The 25,196-nt window shown below is 43.8% G+C and overlaps 1 protein-coding gene across 1 annotated transcript in view; it reads left to right on the top strand.

The window, feature by feature from the left end:
- fto (FTO alpha-ketoglutarate dependent dioxygenase) overlaps positions 1-23,944 on the top strand; it is a 125,597-nt gene extending 101,653 nt beyond the window's left edge. Inside the window, exons 11-12 of the mRNA XM_034220839.1 lie at positions 21,377-21,517; positions 22,449-23,944. Of these exons, the coding sequence (XP_034076730.1) occupies positions 21,377-21,517; positions 22,449-22,455 (148 nt within the window). The 3' untranslated portion in view covers positions 22,456-23,944. The remainder of the gene's footprint in view (positions 1-21,376; positions 21,518-22,448) is intronic.
- The last annotated feature ends 1,252 nt before the right edge of the window (positions 23,945-25,196 follow it).

Raw genomic sequence — 25,196 nt, forward strand, 5'->3', positions numbered from 1 at the left:
TGGACAGTCCTTATATAGTATAGTAGTCAGCAACTACCCATTTAAACACATTCACACAGAGGCAGAGGCTGCCATGCAAGGTGCAACCTGCTCATTAACTAATATTAACACACGGTTGACCATGCCTTTAGGGAGAAACTTGGATATGTGTCTTGCCCAAGGATACATGTTAACTGCAGGGACTGGCAATCAAACCACCCATTCAGATTGGTATACGCCCACTGTACCTCACAAGTACAGTTGCCCCATTTATTCTTTTAAATTTAACGCAAGGGTTTCACCTCAACAAAGTTAATTTTGGAAACAAATAAAATGGTGTGTAAAATGTTGATTTTTATAAAGGATGTGTAAAGACCATTAGGCAGTAACCTTCAGCTGGCATGTTGACCAGACAGTCTATCTGAACCTTGCAGAGGCCTCCCCCTCTCTCTCCATGCCTACGTATTCCCCCAACTCACCCATTTTACTGCCTTAGTGCACAAACGCAAGCAGTCTAAATTAGGCCGGCCCCCTTTTAATACCACAGAGAGGGGAGAAGCAGCCATTATGAATTATCCTTAATTACAACCATTTCCTAAACTAATAAAGCTGCTAAATCTTTACTGCAAAGGTTAGTTTGTGTGTGCCTCTTTCTGTGAGTGTGTGTGTGAATGCACATGTAGGTGTGCGAGCTCATGCATTCAAGCGTACATGCTGGTGATTGGTGTTTGTAAAGTCTGTGTGCATGTGTGTGTGTGTGTGTGGGCGCAGGAGAGCTGGCTGGCTGACTGGCTGGCAGCACCCATAGTCCCATTAATTTCATGTGGGCTCCCTATCACCAGCCACAGATGCCTATAGACACGTAAATGAGTCTCCAGCGAGCGGTGGGCCGCCTTAGCCAGCCAGCTCGGGCCTAATGGGCTGGAAAGCCAGCGTATGTGACGGAAGGAGATGAGGGCCTTATTTACACTGGCAGACATTAGTGGATGGACGCTGATTCACTGATTAACACGTCAGCCTCCCTCACACACACCTCCCCCCACGCCTCAAGCACTTCATCTCTCTCCCTTCAAACCTTTACACTACACACCCCAAAAAATCCATATTCAAACATATCCTCTTGCTGTTGTTTTCTTCCCTTTCTCTTCTCTCCTCTGAACTTCCAACACCATGCACATGCCCCCACTAATAGACACACACAACATCCAGTGTTAGAAATGCATGGTGGCAGGTTGCTGAGAAGGGGGAAGCCATCTGTGAATGATAGCTCCTGTGGAAAGATAATGTTTCTCATGCAGCGCCGAGTGGGGCGCTGATGGAAGAAGATGACTTTTTGAATGGTTAAGTGGGTAAACGTTAGATCACGGCCACAGCGCTCCCGTTAGCCTCACCCACCATCAATCCCTCCCTCGCTCTTTTCCTTCCCTCCCTGGCTCTGCCTTTCTCTCGCTTTCCGTCGACTAGATTGTTTATTGAAAAGGCACAAGGAGGCCGCCGATAAGAGAGGCAAGGCTAATGCCATGATTTGTGTCAGTCACGCCGTACAATTTGTTACAATCGCGACACTTATCACAATATAATATGTTTATTCTGGTCAATTAAGTGGCGCAGGGAGGCTCCTGCATTTGAAGTGTCACATGCAAGATGGGACGGGGTGAGGCCGATCAAAGGAAATGGAACTAATCTAATTGCACAGCATCTCCCGCTTCTGCCGCCTCCATCGCTGTGCCCTTGCCAGTCAGGCTATAAACTGATGCATTTTGGGAGAAAAGAAGGGACATCAGTACAGGTTTATAGGTACAGCGATGGCCAGGTGCTAGATGCATAAAAACAAACCATTTTTGAAAATGTCTTAACAGCACAACCCTTTGCACAAACAGACACATGCCTCGAGTAGACGTTGGCACTAGAAGACCTACGTTTGACAAACTGACAGGCACCAACACATTATTATGCATACCATAGATATGCTCATAAACACAACTTGTATTAGTAACCAAATTGAGGCCAGCAAAGCCCTGTACTTAATCCCTTTAAACATATTTAAGACATCCTTCTAAATACACACATACACAAAGAGACGGCACATGATTGAACAAGTATGACATACATGCTAACAAGGAGTGCACATTAACTGTACAAATAATCATACTATTACGTATAGGTTTGCATAGCAATAACATTAAATGTACGCCCAAACTTTTAATCAGGAGTGTAATCAGAACTGTACACATTTACAGTACTTTTGTAAACACACAGACACACGCAAAATGAGTCAACACACATTTATCCTGGCAGTTTGTTGCACACATGGACACACACACACCTGGACACATTGTTGTCCAGCATAGATCCCAATAGAGTCAGAGTATACATAAAAGCAGGGCAGGCAGTGGGGGCAGGCTGTGTAGCGGACCAGTGCTTCCATCGATCTGAAAGGGTTCATTAGGTAAGTGCTGACATCACAGATTGATGTCTCTTTAAACCAGTGCCTGCCGAGGAGCTGACAAGGAAAATCAGCACTATTGACTCCCTGAGTTGTGTGTGTGTGTGTGTGTGTGTGTGTGTGTGTGTGTGTGTGTGTGTGTGTGTGTGTGTGTGTGTGTGTGTGTGTGTGTGTGTGTGTGTGTGTGTGTGTGTGTGTGTGTGTGTGTGTGTGTGTGTGTGTGTGTGTGTGTGTGTGTGTGTGTGTGTGTGTGTGTGTGTGTGTGTGTGTGTGTGTGTGTGTGTGTGTGTGTGTGTGTGTGTGTGTGTGTGTGTGTGTGTGTGTGTGTGTGTGTGTGTGTGTGTGTGTGTGTGTGTGTGTGTGTGTGTGTGTGTGTGTGTGTGTGTGTGTGTGTGTGTGTGTGTGTGTGTGTGTGTGTGTGTGTGTGTTTACCGTTGCAATATCTGTGTGCGAACATACATGGTTACGTATTTTGAGTACATCAATGTCAACGTGCACATATGCCAATAAAATGAACATGTGTGCAATAGCATTTGGCAAACAGGTGTGTGTGTGTGTGTGTTTCCCCAGACGCCACGCTAGTTAGCCGTGTCTCTGATGGGCTCCTTGGGTGTAGGTGTTCACTAATGTTGCTAGTTATACACTCAGCCATGCGGCTAAGGAGCCTGTCAGCCCGCTTCTGCTATTTTACGCCACCATTCATCCATCTACCATGACAGAGTGGGGAGGGGATGGAGTGGGAAATGGAGGTGAAGACTAAAGGAAAATATAGTGCGGAGGAGTCAGCGATGGACTCGATAGCATCTCTCTCTATCCATATTTTAGCGGCACATATAGGAACACTTTTAGATAATTACGTTGTATAAGATTCTGACTCATTTGCAATCCAGAGAGATGTCATTTCATCTGAGGCCTCTAAGCTGTGTAGTGAAAATAGGATTCAGGCCCTACATTCTCCTGTGGAAAGTCCCTCCTGAAAGTTGTCTCTGTAAATGACCCCAGTCCCCTCACCCAGTACTTGTCGATTGATTTGAGGTGTCGTTTGTACCTGATGTGTTTCTCTAATTAAGATCAGGGGAGAATCATTGTCATTGAGCGGCTCCACAAGCCCATCAATTGGACGAAGAGAATGTCGGTATTTGTGAGGATGGTGTGGACACGAGTGACAGGAAGTCCGTGTATCCTCCAGAGTCAGATATTGTGTTTTCTAAGTCGCTTAAGGTGCAATTTGGAACAATTCTATTGAGGAACATATTTCTAATCATATCATGGATCATGTGACCTGCTGCAGAAAGATATGCATACAGTTTTGCTAAACAGCGCCTTGCCTCAATTCATGTAGCACCGAGCTACATACATTTCCTATTTTCATGTTCCAGCTGTAATAAGCGATTTGTGTAGCTGCTGATCTGCATCTATTGGAATCCATAACACAGTATTCAATACTTTGTAATACAGCTGGAGATCAACGGCACATACTCAACAGTCTTATGCCTCGATACAATACACATTACCTCCACTAAATGCTGATGCTTTAAATTAGGAATTGATCAGTTTTTGGAACATAAACAATGTGTCTTCAGGTCAAGTTGAAATGTCTTTAAATGATCAATAGTTTAGGAGAAACAAAGGCTTATCTAGCTCTAATATATCAATACTTAATGGTGTATTTTCACAAATAAGGGGAAAGTGAAACAGTTAAGAAAGTTTGCCCCTACTTTATTTTAGCCTGAGCTGAGCATAATGCAAAGTTTGGATTGTGGAAAGTGCAGAACTGAAGGCGTGAATCCCTTCCAGGCCGCCACCACCGGAGGCACATCCCCATTGGCTGCCTCCAGGAGATTAAAGAGAATAATTGCCAGCTGATTGGCTGTTTAATTTTTCATGGACCTTTGATGCACAGGGTGTTTGTATTACCTTTATCAGCAGGCATAATAATGGGATAGAGTTTGACACACTTTAGTAAAACAGGCTTCTTCTCAGAGCAGGGGAGCTGCTCCTCTCCGTCTCCGAAGACATGAACAGACTGCAGTGGGACGTCCGTATCTTTCAGTGCCGTTCAAAATGTTGCACATCATTTGAAAAGGATTTGTGCAGGTGATTAATTACAATTTAAGAAAAGGACAGTACCCATATGTAGGTGTCACAGACAAATTGACCAGACAAATACAAGTGCATATTAATGCAAACAGAATATACACATTCAAGTTCAATATATACCAGCGGACATTCCATTGACTTTTTATGCTATTCAAATATATTTAAGTTGATTAAATCTAATATTTATTTATGTTATACTGTATATGTAAATGAAGTGAACAGCAGAGTGGAATCACTAAGTGTATGCAGTGTAGTATTACACAACACAAACACATTGCACAACCTCTAAGTGTACCGTTGCATTTAGTAAACAAACAAACATTTTATTTTATTTTGGAACTCGTTTATTGCACCATAAGATTTGAGGTTTTGACCAAAAGTTGAATGAAAAGACGTCAAAATGCTTAGGTCTCAAAACTGGTCTTTTTACTGCATATCTGCTATATATTCCATTGCACAGGTGTTTCTATTTTCCTAGTGAGCTGTTGTACATTCAAATGTATCTGACTATTTGAAATGGACTGAATTGTATCCCCACATTATGGTTCATTTCGTATTTTGGGAATCCTCCGGTCTCACCTCCAGCACACTGAGTGTTTTGCCATCCCTCTGAAAGCAGTATGAAAGTACTTGAGAGCTCGTTGTGCCAGCTCCTCCCAGAGAGGGACAGCTGCAGTTGACAGTCCCATGCTCATACCTCTGCCTGGTGACACTAATCTTTTCCTGTAGGTGACCTACCTTCTCATTCCCAATCTGCGTGCAGGTGTGTGTGTATGTGTTGTGTGATAGTTGCAGCACATGTCTCCTCTGCGGTTCCGCTTCGGAGGTCCAGGAACGGTGAGCTTCTCATGGTTGTCACTTTGAGGTGGGGGAGCAATCATTTCCTTGGACAACAGTCCCATCCTCCTCCCTGCTTCCCGCCCGCTCGGATTAGTTCCTCTCGCTGAGAAGATTTGCATCCAAAATATTTTCCTCTTATTTATTTTCCGTCTTGTTTTCTGTCTACCATCCGTGTCTCTTTTCTCTCTGCCCTTCTCTGTTTCCTCCTTCTCGTTTTCCCCCGGACGCTGTAGAGCATTTTATTACAAATGTCAGAAAGAGTAGCAATTCTATTGTGGGGTGATTACGACAGGGTGTTTTACCCACAGATCACCAGAGCAATTAAAATCTGTAAATAAGGCTACCCATGATGCCTCAGTCCAAACAATGGGGTCCCGTAGGAAGTGTTTGTTTGAAGGAGATCTATGCAAGAGAGTTTCCCTCTCTCTTTGACTCTCGCTCTCTCTCTCATTAATTAGGAGACGCTCCTTCACGGCTGTGTCGATGGGCAGCTTTGCACAATCGTAGTGACACATATTTCAGACACAAGATGAAGTTGTTTACTTTTGTGTAAGACCTCGCATTACGCCACTGCACTTTGTTTTGCAGCATGGCAAAGATAATGCAGGCCTACAGTAATTGTCCTAGCTACAGCTGTTATGATGAGGAAATAGAGAGGCCTGCGCCAGCCACTGTGCAGAGGGAGTAAACACACTTTGAGTTTGAATTCAAGGAATAGATTGATAGGCAATACGGTCGGAGATCTGTCACCAAATTAATCAAACATATTTCTGAGAGATCTGATTATGTCTGGTCTTCTGGCCTGCTGTCTTCTAGTCCCTTGGCATTGTCACATCTGTAGCCTGGCATTACCAGAGCACAATGCTGCCAGGTAACCAAGACAATGCTGCCAGAGCATGTCATAATCCTTGAATGAACAGCTTAATTAGGGCTTGAGCTAACCATTGGCACAGAGAGCTGCTTAAAGTCTGGTGTATCTGCTTTTACCTAGTTCACAGCAGTTCACAAAGTGATGCAAGCACCCCGAACGCCGAACTACTTTTTGCTGTTTCTTTTTCTTTGTAGAGACAAAAGGGCTCTTTGTAGTTTTGTGGGAAGACATGTGGTACATGTCATGTATTTGGTGTCAGGATGTGCGCGTACCGCTTCCGCAACCACCCCCACCCTGCTTCATAAATTACTCAATAGTGGAGTTTGGGCAGGTTGGAGCTAAGGAACCAGACAGATAGAAGGAGGGACCGTGGGAGTATTGCAGCTCAATATAGCGCTGCGATGATGCCAGGCTCCTTGGGCCTCACCAGAGGCTATATGCCTTACCAAGATCCTGTTTACAGTCAGCCAAAGAAGCTGCCAGCCACCCATTTCCATATCGCTGCCCGCGGTCCTGTGCGGAAACTAATTCTCTGTGCCGGAGATGCACCATGATGCTGCCTGTTCTGTATCCATCTCACTTTGCTTCCTGTGTCTTCTTGTGTGTCTCGCTTTTGTTTCCATCTGTTTGACTCCCATCTCATCTTTCCATCACTCCTTATTTGCTTTGTCTCTATATCTCTATCTATATGCCTCGACTCGGCTTTCTCCCAGACCTACCCTTTGAATGTTATCCTCTCCTGTTCATCCCTATCAGGGATTGTTGGAAGTGTTTCAGGGAAATGTTGTCACTCAAGTTGCAAGCAATTACATTGGTGTCAAAATAACAAGGAATCCCATGTTGGGGAACTTAGCATGTAGGTCAGTATAAAAGTTGCATATAAGTTGCTGTGTGGGTTAATATTGAAATAAGTGGAGGCAGGACAGCTTGTACCTGTCCATTGTGAAGGAAGTGTATACAAATTCCTATGTGCATGACTTAGGAAATATGTCTGTAATTGTATTCTTGTGTATACATCATTATTTAAAATATGTATAATTTGAATGACTATATGACAAATGTACAAATATCTTTTTAAGTGAACATTGTTTTTAGAGTTTCTCATCTGTGTTACTATTTTGATGGTGTCTTTTTCCTCTACGTGCATGTGCCATGTCCGTTCTGCTGTGTATTTCTGGTTGTGTTTCTGCACACACATCTCTGCGTGAGCCTGCCATCTTTAGATTTTTCTCTTGTTCTTGTCTGTCATATGTTTGTGCAGATTCTTTTTCTGCTTCAGCCACTTGTGTAGTTGCCATGTTCCTGTGCCTGTACATCAGTGAGCATCTGCTCTTTCAACAAGGTCCCCATGGCCTCAAATGTCAGAGCAAGCAGCTGCCAGACAAGTGCATTGGGCAGCAGGCTTGTGTTCCGCCTCCTCCCATCCCTCTACTTCTTGTTCTGTGATGTTAACTGTGATTGAAAGTAAGTACGCAGTAGCAAGAGGGGGGAGAGATGAGGTGAAGGGTCCCTGCTTTTTAGAGACTTAGATTCCTGCAGCATAGAGGAGAACTGTTGTTTCTGTTGCTCAGGGCCTGATTTCCTCCAGGGCTTTAGGGTCAGGTGGGGGGAAATGTGTTCTGTTGTGCATTAGGTACTGCTTCATCAGCCCTCTTGTGTGAAAGACCAGTACATTGGGAAGCCATTTGAAGCTTGTCCATATTGTAGTCCATGTACTATAAAGTACCAGGGGACAGAAGGTGTGTGCATTTATCAATATGTGTCTCTGTGTGTTTGTGTCTGTGTGCAGGCATAGGTTTGAATGTGCTTGTATATGCTCTTATATACCTTTTACAAGTCTGAAATTGCACTGTAACATCTTAGGCAATGTGGATCCCCTGGTGCACTTCATAGTACAGATGGCGCTACACCATGTCATAGGACGCCTGTATCAGAGGATATGTGTGGGCTTGTTGCTCGCATGTGTGTGTATGATGGAGTAGTCGCAGGATGGGAGTGCTGAGGCAGAAGAGATGGAGGGTGAAGAGACAGGCAGGTACCCCCCAGGAGGGGCCCGGGGGGCAGCGGGCCAGGGGTAGCCCCTCCAGCTCCCCCCCAGCACACTCTGCTCTGCTCTCAGACACTTCTATTGATTTGTCCGGCAGATATGACCACAGGTTAGCTGCTCTGCTAAGTACTGCTCTTTTCACCTCCTTTGCCTGCAAACAAAGGCTGGACACATTTGATGTCAGGTGATGTTGTTTCCCTGGAACTACTTTTTCTAGGCACCCTGTCCGCCCCACCTCAAGCCTCCCTCCCTGGCACAAATCATGCATGAACCATCAGGGGGCACTGTTAGACTCACTCCTGCCCGATAAACCCAACCCAAACCTTGCATAGTTCTCCATTGTCTTCTCCTGAGGCTGTAGGAATCCTTGAGTTCTCAGCTATGTCAGGCCTACAAGCTGGCACTTAAGGTGTCGATCAATCCTCTGCCTTCATCTCAGGACGCCAGAAAGTAGAAATGCTGTGTTAAATCAAGCCTAAAGTGGATTAGTCCAAACAGAAGCTTGAATTGTGCCTGTACTTTGCCATATGTGATCAACATGTGTAGCGAAGTGTAAAGTTTGAGCCTGACAGATGTAGATGGAAGCCAAAGCAACTCTTGATCAGCTTAAGACAGTTCATATCATTGCCAACTCTTATGTGATCCAGAGTCAGTCGGCAGTACCTCGCTGACAGGGGGATGAATCGAGTCTTCAAAAGGCCTCATTGGTGACACATTAACATGTGCCGAATTTCCTGGAAGACTCTGAATTCTGAGCTGTGGCAGATGAGATAAATCTATGCTGCTCTACTTGTTTCGTAACATATCCCAACTCATGTTGAATAGAAAATTGGCACTTGCTTGACACCTATTCAAAAGCATATTTGAAAGAGGGATGTTGTAACATGCCTTGTATTATTAATTAAAACAACCTCCTCTTAGTCATCAGCCTTTTATGTGTCCGCCTTCTGAACAGGTGTGAAGGTAAAACAATGAACAGTGAAAGAAGGAACACGAATAGGGTGTGGGTGTAAAACAACTTCCCACGCTTTGCAAGCTAGTCCTGTATGTCCTAACATACGTAATGATTGTAATTAGGTACTTTCTTTCTAGGACAGCTTAATACCAGCTCGCGTATTGTTTGTTTTTCTTTCCATAGATGTTACTTTCCATGGCTGTTATCCAGACTAGTTAGTGTGTGTTAAACTGGTCTTCTCACAGATGAGGAATGGAGCCTATTACCAGCCATGAAAACCATAAGACACACATTTTTTTATTCCTGGCTGACAGCTTCAGTACCCTCAAGATGTTACCTAGCGGGACATCTCAAAAGATTTCAGTATATTTTAATTGTCCTATTTCGGACTTCTATTATTCTGAAAACACAATGAAAAAAGATCATTTTTCTTTTGACTTATAGTTTACTCTTTAAAAAATCCCCTCCCCCTTATGTTTCTATTCAACGTAGAAAAAAAGCAATCTCGGGTTTCACAACAAATTGGACTTTCATGTCAAACTGTAACCAAAGCAGGGGCAACATGACATCACACCAGATAGTTTTGAAAAAAATAAAACAGTACAATCTTAAGTTTTGTTGATTAAAGTATGAAAAGTTCACTTTATTAAGTTGGATTAGCCCTCAGTAGAATCATGTATACCCATTTGCTATTAATGGTCAATTCCTCAAGTAATATAGAGACAACGTCAACCGTGCCCAAAGTGTTTCAACAAAATAATGAATATATATGGCACAGTTGTTAAAAACAAAAATATTGAAAATAATTAAGGTCAGGCACACATTTAATTATTACCACCAGAAACAATATAAACATTGCAGTTAAATGGTATTTTGGCAAAACAAATGTATGGCTTGATAATATACAGTATGTGACCCTTTTTATGTGGTGTCCCACTTTACAGAGATTGATTTATGAATCTGTGGTAAACCAAGGTGTTGCTGGTTGCATAATTAAATATGCAGGATGCTTTCTGGTCGCACACAAAGACCTCCTGCTACATTTCAACCCTTCGCCCTTCGCCCAGGCTCCCAGGCACTCATAGCTAATGCTGTTTTGCTAGCTACCAATACCACTTACCTGCAACATGAACAGGGAGGACAGGGACTAATTGCATGGACAAATGTTCCCGACTGCAGGGTGTGCAGTTGTCTGGGCCCGGTCCAGGCCCTGTTTAGCTCAACCTCTGTTGGCAGTCACACACACACCACACACACTATGCTCTGATTTAACCAGAGGCAAAGTCCCCGCCAACCCCCACTCTCTCTCATCAAAGATTCATAAAGGCAAGGTTCTCAATGATTTTCTGTCTCTTCCCGTATTCACAGCTTGTTGTCCTCACCCTCCCTGTCTCCTGCCAGTCAGACAGCGGAAGTCAGGCGGAATTACGGCTGAAGTGGCCGCTTGTGTGTGTGTGTGTGTGTGTGTGTGTGTGTGTGTGTGTGTGTGTGTGTGTGTGTGTGGTGTGTGTGTGTGTGTGTGTGTGTGTGTGGTGTGTGGTGTGTGTGTGTGTTGTGTGTGTGTGTGTGTGTGTGTGTGTGTGTGTGTGTGTGTGTGTGTGTGTGTGTGTGTGTGTGTGTGTGTGTGTGTGTGTGTGTGTGTGTGTGTGTGTGTGTGTGTGTGTGTGTGTATTTTGGGGTGTGCACTATATGATGTGTTGGTGAATAGAGACACAGGGGTAGGACATGGGCAAGAGGGCAAGGGGACGAATGAACACTGACATGTTGATGTTGTACTTAAAATGTTGTGAGCCCCCATGCAGGGACAGCAGTTAGGCCCCGCCCCCTCCTCTTCTCCCCTCATGCTCTCCTTCCGCTGTTCTTTGTCTTCCGCCCCAACCCCTGAGCCTGTGCGTCGTGACAGCTTCCACACTGGATCTAAAACGAGCTCATTCAGAGCCCCAGTCACCAGGCCCAGGGCTCACCATCTGTAGCCCTCCGAGTCCTTCCGTGTGTGCGTGTGTGTGTGTGTGACTATGTAAGAGTGTGTTTACCTCCTTATTTATGTGTGTGTCCGTTTGCGTGCAAGTTTACATGCTGTGTGTGTGTGTGTGTGTGTGTGTGTGTGTGTGTGTGTGTGTGTGTGTGTGTGTGTGTGTGTGTGTGTGTGTGTGTGTGTGTGTGTGTGTGTGTGTGTGTGTGTGTGTGTGTGTGTGTGTGTGTACCCAAACCACCGTGCCTCAGCCTGTTAGTCTTGCTACTTACCAGGCTTAGCCAGATGAGGGCCACTCAGCCCAGATCTAATTCCTTCGACTCTGGCAGCACTTCACTCCTGGCTCTTTTTGCCTCTCAAGTGTGCATCTGTGACCTTGGCTGACATCGAAGGGGGTTAAACTGTGGACTTGGAGATGTGACCACAGCGATTGAGTTGTAAGCTAGTTTTTGGATCAGCGCTATTGCACAGCCATCTGGGCTTCTATGGGGCTCATAAAGAGGTTATCCCTCTCTTACTCCCCACAGCTGACCCTGGATCAGCAGTAGCAGCAGTGGCTTCAGTAAGAAGCATCCTCGCTGGGATAGGTAGTGCAGAGCCGGGTTGTATGTGCAGGAAAAAATCATTAAGAGAGGAAACTAATGAAGAGAGTTCTCTTTTGGAACTTCAGTTGTAATCCCCCTGTCTTTATTATGTGAGGCTCTGCTTGTGGCTGCTGTCTTGTTGTTTTCCTTTGTGGCAGACAAGCTAAGCCTTTGTATTTGAAACTTATTTGACTCCTATCCCTATCAATATGACAACGCCACTATGCACAAAGAGCCCTTAGCCGTAGGTGATGCCGGTATTACGGTTATTGCATTAAGTTTTGATGTTGTCACTACAAACAGAAAACTAATAAGTACCAGCTAGACCACAAACAGTTTTTCATTCAACACCCACAACAACTTTCAATGAGTGATTTGCACACACACCTACACAAACAGACGCACTACTGTAACTCATCTACATTGGCAGGTACATATGTACTCGTACACACACACACACACACACACACACACACACACACACACACACACACACACACACACACACACACACACACACACACACACACACACACACACACACACACACACACACACACACACACACACACACACACACACACACACACACACCATTAGTGTGCGTTCCATGGCTTGCTGTGTGGACTCTTTGCATCCTGTTAGGTGCAGAGCCTCAGGGCCTGGCCTGGCTGCTCTTCCAAACAAATTGCTGGCTGTTCACAGCGTTTTAAATGCCGAGGCCCTTTAATTACACTATTTACTTAATAGGGTGAAACAAAACTCGTGTTCACGCAGCAGGAGCACCAGGTGATGCAGAAGTTCAAACACCTGGCAGAAAGCACTCCTCTGGCATGGACGCACAGCATACACATGTGTGCGCATGAATGCACGCACACACTCACACAGTTATGTTAAAAATGCTATAGGCTGCTCTCATGCTTTGGAAGAGTGGCTTCACTGCGTCTGTTATTTGTTTACTGAAAAGCATTACTCCTAAGTTACTGTGTATCCAGCCTGACATTTTCATAATGAGTTCACCCTGTTCTGTAAATAGTATGGGAGTTTTGTTGTTGACTTTTTGTGGATGCCAATCGGGGAATGTGAACATCTTCCACTGTTTGCCGCTCCTTTGTGTGTCCAATTAAAAGCCTAACCAAAAGGAAACAAACCAACTATAATTGGACCAAAAGTCGAATGTCCTACCAAAAAAACGAACAAACTGTAAATGAGATTTTACCTGATATATAAAGTATTAAGGATGTTATGTAAGGTCAGTGGGCTATCAAAACCAAAGTGATTGATGACCTGTCAAAAAGAACACCCTGGGTCTCCTTCAGTGCATGCTGGGATGTCAATCTGAGAATTGTAATTACAGTTGATAAAGTATTAGATGTGGGCTCAGAGGCATTTGCTTCATCTTTTGGCATACACTTTATTTAAAAGTACTATTTATGCATTTCAAATAACTTATTTTGTGTTTATTTTATATGATTCATTAAAATACAAATGACAAAGTGATCCTTAACATGTGATGAAATGTTCAGCTTGTTTTTTGCCATTTGTTTGTACAGGAATGTCTTGTCCGTGTACATGGTCATGTCTAAGAGCCTACGCCTAGACGTGTCCATTTTATGGGATTTAAGATTTATGACTGTTTCAGTAGGGTGTGTTTACTATCATTGGTTTGTTGAGCCTATTATGTGATTTCATCATGACAAGTAAGGTTAACAATGAGGTGACATTTAGTATGAACAAAATATGTATCCAAACAATTGCTTATAAAGAGTTGATTGTTTGTTTCCGTGCTGTGTCGAAAGGGAACAGCACATCCAGTGTGCATCTCTTTCTTTGTAAAGCAATTTAATAAACATGTTTCAGTAACCCAATATCTGTTGGGCAACCGTTTCAAACTTCTATCTCACAGTTTCACTTTACACAAAGTCTTCAGAACTTAACACCACGTCCCCTGGAGCTTAAAGGATGACTTGTAACCAGGCAATTGAAGTTACAATAGACTATAATTAGCTGGGCCAGTTTGACCCCGCCATTGTCACCTGAAGACAGGTGGGAATTATGCCCACGTCGGATCCACCTTATCATGTGACTGGGGTCAGGTATCATCCAATGACTCGGCTCTATAGCTGTCGAGGCAAGCCTCATCCATCAGCAGCTTTATTGCAGCGTTCAGATGATGCCCACAAGGCACTGACGCTAGGCCAAGAGGGAGGGTGCATGGAGGAAATGGAAGAGGGTTAAAAATGATCGTTTTACAAGAACGTGTTTTCACAGCAACGGTGTAACATTGCTCTGGAAAACTAAGAGTTAGTGCTCCCAACGCCACAGTAACCCTCTTCCTGATTCCCTAACAGCAGATTTACAGCTTACGAACGCGGAGCTGTACAAAAGTGCAATCACTCGCAGGCTCGTAACCTCTTTACCCTAGCCATCAAGTTCTCTTATTGCTCCATTTTCGTTCTCTTGGGCTTTATAAATAAACAGCGTCATCAGGAAAAACTTCAGTGTCTCTTTAGAACAAGCTCTAATTAGTTGTGCGTGTATATTTCATAATGTTTCACTATGGTATTTGGCCACGTGTGGCTGATTTGGGCCGATGATGGAGAGGGTTGTTTTGTTGAGCTAGGCGTCCGTCCCTACTTAATGTTGGCTTTGGGGTGTTACTTGCGGGGCCCTGAGTAAACGTTTGTTTTTGTTGTTTTTTTTCTCACTTTGCCTTCAAGCCAGCTGCTACTGTTGCGCTAGCCTGTAGCCTGGCACAGGTGGCTAGTAGGCCAAAAGCCACAGCCTCCCTCATTCCTCCCCAATCAGCCTGGAGGACACAAACACAAACACACACACACACACACTAACAAAACTTTCCTTCTCTCTCAAACACACACACACAGTTCCCCAGCCTTAGGGCGTGATCTGTCTCCCCCCCTTGTCGGAAGAGTAAACGGCCAGGAGGGCCCTATCTGTTTGTCCTTTTCCTGCCTCCTTTTTTATTAGAACCTGATTGCATTTGAACAATAGTTGTCTGCTCGTAAATTTTGCGCCTGTTGTTGACATTAGGCCACATTCCATCCCATCGCCTGAGGAGGCGAAGGAGCAGGCCGGGGTGTTCGGTAATTTGTTACGCTGTTAAGCACCTAATGGACGTCCACCTGGTTTTTGAGAGCAGTAGCTGTAGTTCAGGGGCTTGCCTCCTTTGCACTTCCAGACTGCCATTGTGTTTTATTGCCTCCAATTATGAAGGCTATTTAGAGGCTACCTAGCTTTGTGTGTGTTTTCTGTTACATCTGGTTCACCCTGCTCTAGACGGGGCAGCCAGCCAGGCCACATCAAACACTCAGGGTGTGAAGCAGGTGGGGGGGCTGTGCAGGTACGACGGGTATTCAGTTTCTGCCGTAGACTACCAACTCCAGTACATGCCATCAATGCAAACTCTGGGCCCTTCTACCCGACTAGCTTGAAATTCGGATAAGGATCCTTATTTGTTTCATGTGCTTTAATGAGCAGCCTAGACTGCAGCTGGCAGGACGGACACCTCCCCGGCCCACCCAAAGGTACCCACGCTCCCTGGCAGAATCATTGTTCCCAGCAGAGTCACGGTGGCACAGGGGCACGTGGGGGAGTGTTAAAAGCACCACTCAGCACCCACCTCTTCTTCTACCCCCCCTCTTATTGCTAATGCATTTTTGTGTGGTTTCCACAACCATTAATTAAAGGGAGAAGGAGTGCATCAGATGTTAGTTTTATTAGCCCAGACTCCTTAGAGAGAATCAAAATGAAAGGAACATATGTCATGCATTTGATGACGCCCCCCCCCCCCTCCCCTTCTCTGTGTTTCTCTCTCCACAATTTCCCACCTCACATACTCACAAAGTGTACAGTCAGCAGCTGTCTGCAGACACAATAGCGTTTGATTGATCCTGAGGAAACGGTTAAGACGCAGCCCTGCCCACGCTCTCTGGCTGGCTCACATTCTGCACCGCTTTACATGTAACGCTGAATGTGGCAGCGATTGGGATAATGGGAGCAGAGGATGGTGGGTGGGGATCTGAGGCTCTGTTCAGGCTCTAATGAGGACGGCCCTGAGAGTTCACAGGACCTTTGGAGTCTTGGGTGGTGGAGGTTGAGAGCCAAAGCCGAACACTTCTCAGGTCGGGCCTTGTTCTTAATATCTGTTATATTGCTCTCGGCATGACATCACTAATAACTTACACAACACAGTGGAGAGATAAGTATGTAGATAAATGCCTCTCTTTTTCTCCCATTATATATCTGGATGACATCCTATACGCCCTATCGCCCATATCTTACTCAACATTGCATACATGTAGATACAGAACGTACATGCAAAATGTACTCCTCTTTCTTCTCTCTCCCTGCTACGTGATTGCACGCCGTACCTTCAGGGGCAGGCTGATTTATGAGACACATGCCTGTTTTTTCATGACTTGTTTGATTGCATTCTCAGCTATCGGGCACTTAGGTTGCCAAAACCATAAAAATGCACACCTGCAAAGGTTTGCTGCAGAGTCAGTTGAAGCGCAGGCCGAGCATGAGGAAACAGGTGATCCAAGGTATTTTGCTTCCCCTTGATCAGAACACCTTAACATCAACATAGGTGATTGATTGATGTTCCGTTTCATTTAACTTTGAACTGGGTTTATTTGTTCTGGTAGAGTAATGCATAGGCATGGCACATATTTTCTATTATATGATTATTAATGAACTGTAACAATGTTGCTTTTATCAAATCTTGGTTGACACTTCTTTATCTTTTCTGATCTATTTTCTATCTGTCTTGATGTCATTATAAACCAACATATAATGTGTTACTATCTGCTCAAAGTTATACATTCTTGTAAATAGTCATAATGCTGAAAACCAATATTCATATGCAAGGATCATGGTGAAAGTGAAATGGTCATGAAGGATGGGTCATGACCGAAAGAACGAGATCGCGGATACAAGCGGCCGAGATGGGTTTTCTCCGCAGGGTGGCTGGTGTCTCCCTTAGGGATAAGGTGAGAAGTTCGGTCATCAGGGAGGGACTCGGAGTTGAGCCGCTCCTCCTTCGCGTCGAAAGGAGCCAGTTGAGGTGGTTCGGGCACCTAGTTAGGATGCCACCTGGGCGCCTCCCTAGGGAGGTGTTCCAGGCACGTCCAGCTGGGAAGAGACCAAGGGGTAGACCTAGGACCAGGTGGAGGGATTATATCTCTTCGCTGGCCTGGGAGCGCCTTGGGATCCCCCAGTCAGAGCTGGTTGATGTCGCCAGGGAAAAGAAAGTTTGGGGCTCTCTGCTGGAACTGCTACCCCCGCGACCCGACCACGGATAAGCGGGAGAAGATGGATGGATGGAAGGATCATGGTGTCTTATTATTCTTTGCATTATATTTTGTAATGCATTTTAATCACTGTCATATTGCATTATATTTTGATGTAAACTACTCTTAAGTAGTCATTGTTTGCTTTAAAAAAAAGTGAAATAATTAAATATATTCATGCTAGAACATTACACATTGCATTGTTAAATTAATGTTTAATTTATTGGTAAATGTAACGCATGATACATCGTTTTGTTCCTGAATATGTTAACTTCTCCTTTTTATTTGCGAAAAACAAGATATTCCATAAATATGGTAATCTTTCAGGCAAAAGGTTTAGCTTTGAGTTCAACTTTAGTTTTAAAATACCATATATAAGTTGTATTCTCTACACAATTGCAATATAAACAGATTTTATAAGGTGGATTTTATTTTGACTGGACTTAGATGTGATGAAATTCTAATTGACCTCAACGAAAAACCTCAACGTAGGATTGTTTAAGGGCACAATGTTAGTATTTTAGAAAAAAAATTAAAAGGACACATTTTATATATTTCCATCAGTATGACCCCACCCTTATCCTAAAAGGATGTCCTCCTCCTGAGTCGAGCATCCCGAGCTGTCTAGCCACATGTGGTTACAAATGACCTCCTGTAGCATAATGCAATAAGCGTTGTCTCTTATCTGCGTTCTCTGGGTTCTTTTTCACTTGGCCTGACACAATTGTGCATTTATCAGTGTAATTGCAAGAGTTGGAAGCACTGATGTTGTCTATTAGGCGGATTTCCATCCTGTTAAGAGCAGAGGGCCTTTTAATGTATTGTCCTGCTTGAGTGAACTGCTACACAATTACACGGCGGCCAGAGATTGAGTGTGCTGATGATTGTGATGCCTGCGATGGTGGTGATGGCACTGATGATATTGGACCACCCTGCACTCTTCTAACAAGCCTTTCAGAGAGAGAGAGTAAGAGTGAAACAACAAAGTGAAACCGAGGTTAATCATTTTATTTACTCGTTTTTCTATCCCTCTCTCTTTCCCTCCTCCTCCCTCTTCCTCTCCTTTTCCTTTCTGTAACCGAGTGATGGAGCTCGGACTGTGGAGCAGGGGCGGCAAAAATCGATGGCGAGCGCATTACAGTAAAACGTATTGATTAGGAGACCTGCGAGCAGTGTGTTGGTCGCGGAGATGGTGGAATGATGCAATGCTTAAAGGAATTTATCCTTTGACTTTTACATTAACCTTTTATTGACTGCTTTGCCTGTCCATAATTAACACTCACTTTAGCTAAAGTGGTTAGTTTGAATGCAAAGGGGGCTCCGGCCCTTATTGCAGCGAGGGGCCGTCTGAGCTCGCGCCGCAGTTCAAGTGCACTGTGCTGCATGGAGGGAGAGGCCTCTGTGGAATAGAGGCGATAGAATCCTAGATACCTTTCACATTAGCATACCATTTGAGCGGGGGCCTGCCAGGCTATAAGGTTTCAGGGCAAATTGAAATGAGTGATTGTGTTGCCAATCTCTCTTGACCGAGCGCCAGATGGGATAGTTAGGCCCATATCTGTCTGGGGTTAATCCATTGGAACAGCCTGTACTCACAAACACATTCGCTCCGTCCACAACAAACCTCTTTGTCTTTGACCTTAACTTTAAGGTGGGCTGTTGTGCCATGGGAAAGTCTCTTGGTGAGCCTTGTTTGTACGCCACTGTGGCTTACACTGAATTTCTAGCAGGAGCCCTGGAGAGCTTAAGGCACCTCGCTTGATATTGACTTTTTGTTTGGTTCCATTTTAGCAGTCGAGGGACGCTACTCAGCGAACAGTGGTAAATTGTGTAAAAGTGTGCGCTGAATTACCTACACTATATTATCTTTGATAGTCTCCCAGTCTTGATATCTTTTTATATCTCCCGGTAACCCAGGAGCCTTCGATTTGCAAGCTAATGTGCAAGATCCCCTGTCAGATAAATGCGGCAGCTCTGTTGGTCTGGTTTTTGCCGTATGTAGCCTTTCAGAAGAGTCAGGGCAACAGAAGAGAGGCGAGTGTTTTCTCTCATAGCTCTACGGCATGAATACTTAAGCAGACCAAATCAAAGGCCTGGGTTCCCTTGGCCTGTGGTGTCCTCAAGCTGATGTCAGCAGAACCACACAGTGTGTGAGTGTGTGCTGTCTGGGTCAGTTTGCTCTCTCTCTCTCTCTCTCTCTCTCTCTTAGACACCCTGTAGATATGTATGCCAGCCATGTCCTCCTCCTCCTCCTCTTTCTCTGAAGTGGCGCTTCCTTTAATTCGCACCCTAAATAAATGATGAGAACATTTAAACACACGGCTCGTCGCAAAGCCCCAAGGTCGCCTAATCGTATTATTTATGAAGTGATGTGCTACATAATGGTACTTAGTGCATGTTAACAGATGCTATTATCAGGCCCTGATCCAGAGCGCAGAAGATATATTGGAACAGTGGATGTTAATGCTGCTCCTCACCACCGTAATGCAGCAGCTCTTTAAAGGGCTAACCGCACCAAAATGCAGCACTTAGGCCGAGAGCCAGTCGAACATTAAGTGGCTCCGGTGAAAATATATAACCACAAATTGTGGCAGCCCCCGGCTGTCCCCTGACAACTTTAACATCCCCTCAGCTCATCCATAACCGGGACCCTCATACCCTTCTCTTCAGCTCTCTGTGTCCTCTTCATCCCCTTCTGTAGTCGCTGGCCACAAGGTGGTGGTGGTCTTGTGTCTGTGTGTATCTGGGGGTTGATTGAGGGTTTTTTAGGGTGTGGGTAAGGTAAACGGATATGATAGGACAGACCCTGTAAAATGACTGATTGGGGAGTATAACTGGCCTTGTGGTTCTAGAAGGAAATGTTCGGCTACCACTCACAAGCACACACACACATTACACACACAAAGCACAAATGCCATCCTCCTCCTCTCCCTCTTGCACCTCCAGGTCAGGGGTCACTCCCATCTGTCAAGAGGCAGAGGGAGGGCAGATTTACAATGACAGCGGAGAGCAACACCAAGTCACCGCAGTAAATATTTACACTGGTCTGACAAAAGATGTGGTGAAGGTCTGTGGGGGTTCCAAACAGTGTAGAAATTACATCTAACCCCAGATTATTAATCACTATGAAAATCACGCAGCGACATGAAAAGGCTTTATTTCTCACGGCTCTGTCACGATTGCAACAGCAGAGAGTGATGTTCTTGTGAAAGCATCCTGCTGTGTGTGCCTGATGAATAGGGCATTAATCATGATACATGATATCACGGTTCCTCATCAGCTTGATCCTGTTGCTGCCATTTATGGCTCTTGAAACGCATTCCTGACGCATCACTTTCTCCCTGTCTCTCAGCTCCATTTAGCTCACTGCTTAGAATGTTTTGAAGGGGAAAGAAGGAAGTTCAAGGTGCACAAGATCAAACGTGTAAATATCATTAACAATATAAGGGAAAGACAATGACATGTCAAGCATTTTGATGCAATATAAAATATATTCCACTTTCCTTTGTACACACAGACACACTTACCCTCTCATATCCTGGAGGTCCTTATTGAGCCCACTGTTATAAGGTGTCATAAAAAGGAGAGGAAACACACAAGCTGACTGCCTTCTGGACATACACACATTTACCACACACACACACACACACGCGCACACACACACACACTTACACACACACACTTACACACAGACACTTACACATACACACATCAATGACTTTACAACTTGACATTTCTGGGGCTGACCCCTTTAAAACTCCCGTCAGTCAATACAGAGAGACTCGTAAGACATATTTCTGTTTATCTTCACCCATACAATCCCTTTTTTTTGGTCAACTATCACTTATTCCTAAGCATTCGAGGTTAAACACAGGATTTTATTTAAAGTTACAAGTTATAGAAGGCCTTTGTAAGAACGAGAACGCACACTACATTCTGCTTTCTATAAATAATAACAAAACATAAAACTATAGCAGTCCATAAGCAAAACAAAACGTCACAAAAACGATATAATTATAATTCATTTGAGTTAACTTAAAAATAATATGCAAATGGCTCACCAAGCCATAAATAATTACCATAAAATAATGTGCCTAAATGGCTCCTACATGAGTGTTCCCCAAATATCTCTAAGAAAAAATCATAAAAGAACTGCGGTTGAAAGTGAGCGAGCTGAGCCGTGTGCCTTTCTGATGAGTGTCTCCCAGTTGGTTTTGACGGGAGGGAGGGTTTAATGGGTGCGCTTGTTTCCTGTGTCCTGTCGCCTCAGGTGCCACTCCAGTCTGGCCCAGACGTTACCCCCCGAGGAGGCCCCGGTGGACCGGCCCTTCTGGGGTGTGGATGACCCCAGCATGCCGCTGCCCTTTGATCTGGCTGACATCATCAACAGAGTGGAGTCACTGCTCTGGAGGTGGGCCCGACATGTTGAAGTGTGGAAATGTGCTTATGTACGCGTTGTAAACATGCATAGCTCATAAAGCATGCATTCATTCACAGGTGGCAACTTGTTTATTCTTTACTCACTCTGAATGTCATGGTTGTGATTGTTTTTGTTTTTTCATTCCTACATTTATTCACTCAGAAAGTTGGATACTAGTGTGGCTATTCATAGACCAATGCATGAGTTAAGAGTTGAAGAGTCAATCAGACAATTGTATAATAACTAATAAATAGTATAGAATGCTGATTTGTGCATGCATAGCAACATATGCGAAATAAATGGCCCAAAGTAAGAGTGAACTAAAACTGCTTTCTCCAAAAGGAAAAGGACAAATATTTTAATTACTGCGAAGGACAGCCACTTTTAAAGCTTTGGGAGCTGCGCGAAGTCTCAAAAAGTGTGATGTAGAGAGATACACAACACACACATTTGCGGTCACACCTACTTACATACATTTACACTCTATCAATCCGCTCAACAAGTTGTCCCAGACTCCTGTGGTAGAGGGATAGTAATTTAATAGTATTGGTATTTGGTCGTGGCCAATACAATGTCTGTCTTTCTCATGTTAAGCAAGGCAACTTTGTTTTTGTAACACATTTCAACACAAGGCTATTCAAAGTGCTTTTTAAAAAAAAACTAACATAAAAAGCATTAAGATTTATTGTTAAATTATAATACGGTTTATGTCCTGGGCCCCTCTAGGCCTGCATTAAGTCAATTCCAACACTTGTTGTCACATAGCAAGCCTTTGATTGGACAGCATAAAAACCTAAAAAGCTTTACAATATATGCTTACAATTACATCTAAAAGTTAGGAGGCCTCATGTCCAGTCATGACGTTTTTTTTAAATGACAAAAATATATATAATCATCGTCTCTTTTTTGGTCTTTCCAACAGGATGTGAGGGATGAATAGATGTGAGAAAGTAAAGGAAAACGAGCAAAAAATACCAGGTTTTTTGGAACGGCCCCAACAACAACTGAAGGGAGATACCACTGAAGACACCACTGTTGTGATTCCACCAAGATTAATTTCCTTTTCATGGGTTCATCCACATCCCCCCACTCCACCCTCGACTACCCTAGTTGACGTCGACATCTTTTGTCAACCCTGAGCTTTTTGATGGCTGGAACGAATCCAGACCACCTCAATAGAACCAGAATAGTGCTTCAGTATCATGCTAACACGCTAACCAAGCTTAGTGACAACCTCCTAGAAACACAGCGGTCTAACGAAACATAAGCGAACCTGCATTTCAGCATTAGCATACATTGCTTAACTATTTATTATTTCAGTGTATTCTCTTAATCAATCTCATGTAACCCAAACCTGCTTTTATCAATAGATCAACTCATTCTCACCTCTAACCGTAGCCTCCAGTACACACATATGCTTTCTACTTGTCACACAGTGTTATAATACAGTCTAGAATGGTTAAAAAAAAACCTCACATGGTATATCATTCTCCACTTGTGTATAGTGTAATCCCTTTTATTGTGTTCGGAAATGGAAAGAGCCAGAAGAGACCAAAGAAAGATTATTTTGAGAAAGTTATGAATGTCATCGCATAGAGAAAATGAAGAATGTGATGTGTAGTGTTTACAGTGCGATAGTGTGTTCGTACCATATGGAGGCGTGTCTATGTGTGTGTTTGTATGTGTGCATTTAGCCTTGTGAATAGTAGTTGGCCTGTATGTTTGTGCACGCTCACTCTCTCCCACATGTCTACATGAAGGCGAGTGTGTGTGAATGTGATAGTGTGTGTGAGCCTGTAGGCAGCCTGCCAGTTGTTTGTTCTTGAAGATATTCATATGGAGAAACAGAGACTAGCAGCGGGGCCCCTGTGCCTCTGCTCTGATGAAAGGCAGCACTGATAGAATGACCCGGAACACAACCGCCGTTTCTCATAATTACAGCTGTTCAATCGCTTTTAATTACTCTTAAAGTGTGTAGAGCACCACGTTCCCCTGTAATGCTGCAGGCCATCCGAGAGAGCGGGAGAAAGATCGGGCACTTCTGACAAAATCCACTTTCAAAACAGCTAAAAAAGGGTGGAAACGGGGACGACGTCAAAGCAGTATAGCAGCCCTCCTCGTTTGATTCCTTTCTCTATCTAGTTCATGATGAAGTAGAGACGCTGTTTACTATTAAAAATGCAGAATGCACTCCTTTTTTTACTTCTGAAGTTGTTTCCAAGATGTTAATGGTTGCCAAACGCTGTTCTTCTTGCTTCTTCTTTTGCAGCGCCTCTTGTTTGTTGTTGTCAGAGAGATTTGTTTGTAGATCGGCAGTAGCGTTGACTTGTTTGAATCACTCTGTGCTCCCCGCGCCACAGCTTGTCTGTCTGAAGCAATAGGAATGGCAGTAAATAAAAAAACTGTGTTTTATCCAAACACCTGCGTCCTTCTGTTCTTTCTGTGCTGTTGTCCATTATTTATTTTTTCGCTCCAGGTGGATAACACACTTATGACAGGTATAAAATTATTATTCTTACTGTGTTTGTGTGTTTTATTTTGGTGTTGATTGGCTTTATTTATCTGAATATTGTTGGACTCATACTTAGTGGAGCCATGCAACCATGTGTCTAATTTTTCTTCCTCTCAAGATAAGTTATTGTTCTCTGAAATAGCCTCTCCCTAAATGCTTTCTTCCTCAAGATAACGAGGACAGCTGTGGACAAAGATCCCTTTTCAGTGGTGTAACTCACAGCAGCTAAATTAGCTCAAGTATATCCACAGCAGACCAAGGTCAAACACTGTTTACGTGCACAGTAGGCCTATAAATAATTTCTAATATTTGAATGAATTTGCTGTGAGTGCCCGAAGGGTCAGGTTTATTGTATCGGGACAATTTACAGTTCCAGTGTCACACAGGAATGTTTCCAGAACTTATATACACATAAATACATCCCTGTTAATTTCCCAGGGGGCAAACAATGATTGGTTTTCCAAGGAGGTTAAACATAAGCAAATAAATGTGAGAAAAGCGTATTTGACTATCACTAACCTTGCGCTGCTTTCGTTTAACATCCTGTCACATCTCCACAAGATCCAGGGCAGACCTTCCATTGCTTACTAATAGAAACAACTTCTATCCAATTGAAATCTAGTTTGAATGCAACCATCTTAAATGATACAACTATGCAATTTAGACCAAATATGGTAATCATCAGCAGTGCTGCATCATTCAAGGATTTGTCTTGAATTAGTTGGGTCAGTTTCTGTTTTTGGTTAGTTTGTAATTTTAGCCATTTAGCTGCATGACACCAGGGCGGAAGTGTTTCTCTGTCACTAGTCTATCCCTTTGGTCAAAACGTTTTTATTGAAAGTCATGGTCGCCAGAGGATAAATCATGATTTTGCTGAATCCCTGGCTAGATTAAAATGTTTTGGTTTTGAGTGAAGTTGCTCAACAACCATAGGAAATATTTTTCAAAGTATTTGATACACACAATCATGTCCCTCACAGAATGCATTGGAAGAACTTGGTGATCCCTTTTCCTCTAGCGCTATGTAAACAACATTTTAATTTGGGTGCTACTTAGAAAATGTTGCCATGCTAACACGGCAAATGTAACATGGTGAACATTAAACCTGCTCAGCATCAGCGATGGTGGCACGGTTTTTGTAAGTATGTTAGCATGCTG

Source organism: Gymnodraco acuticeps, unplaced genomic scaffold (genome assembly GCF_902827175.1).
Source record: "Gymnodraco acuticeps unplaced genomic scaffold, fGymAcu1.1, whole genome shotgun sequence".
Taxonomy (NCBI): domain Eukaryota; kingdom Metazoa; phylum Chordata; class Actinopteri; order Perciformes; family Bathydraconidae; genus Gymnodraco; species Gymnodraco acuticeps.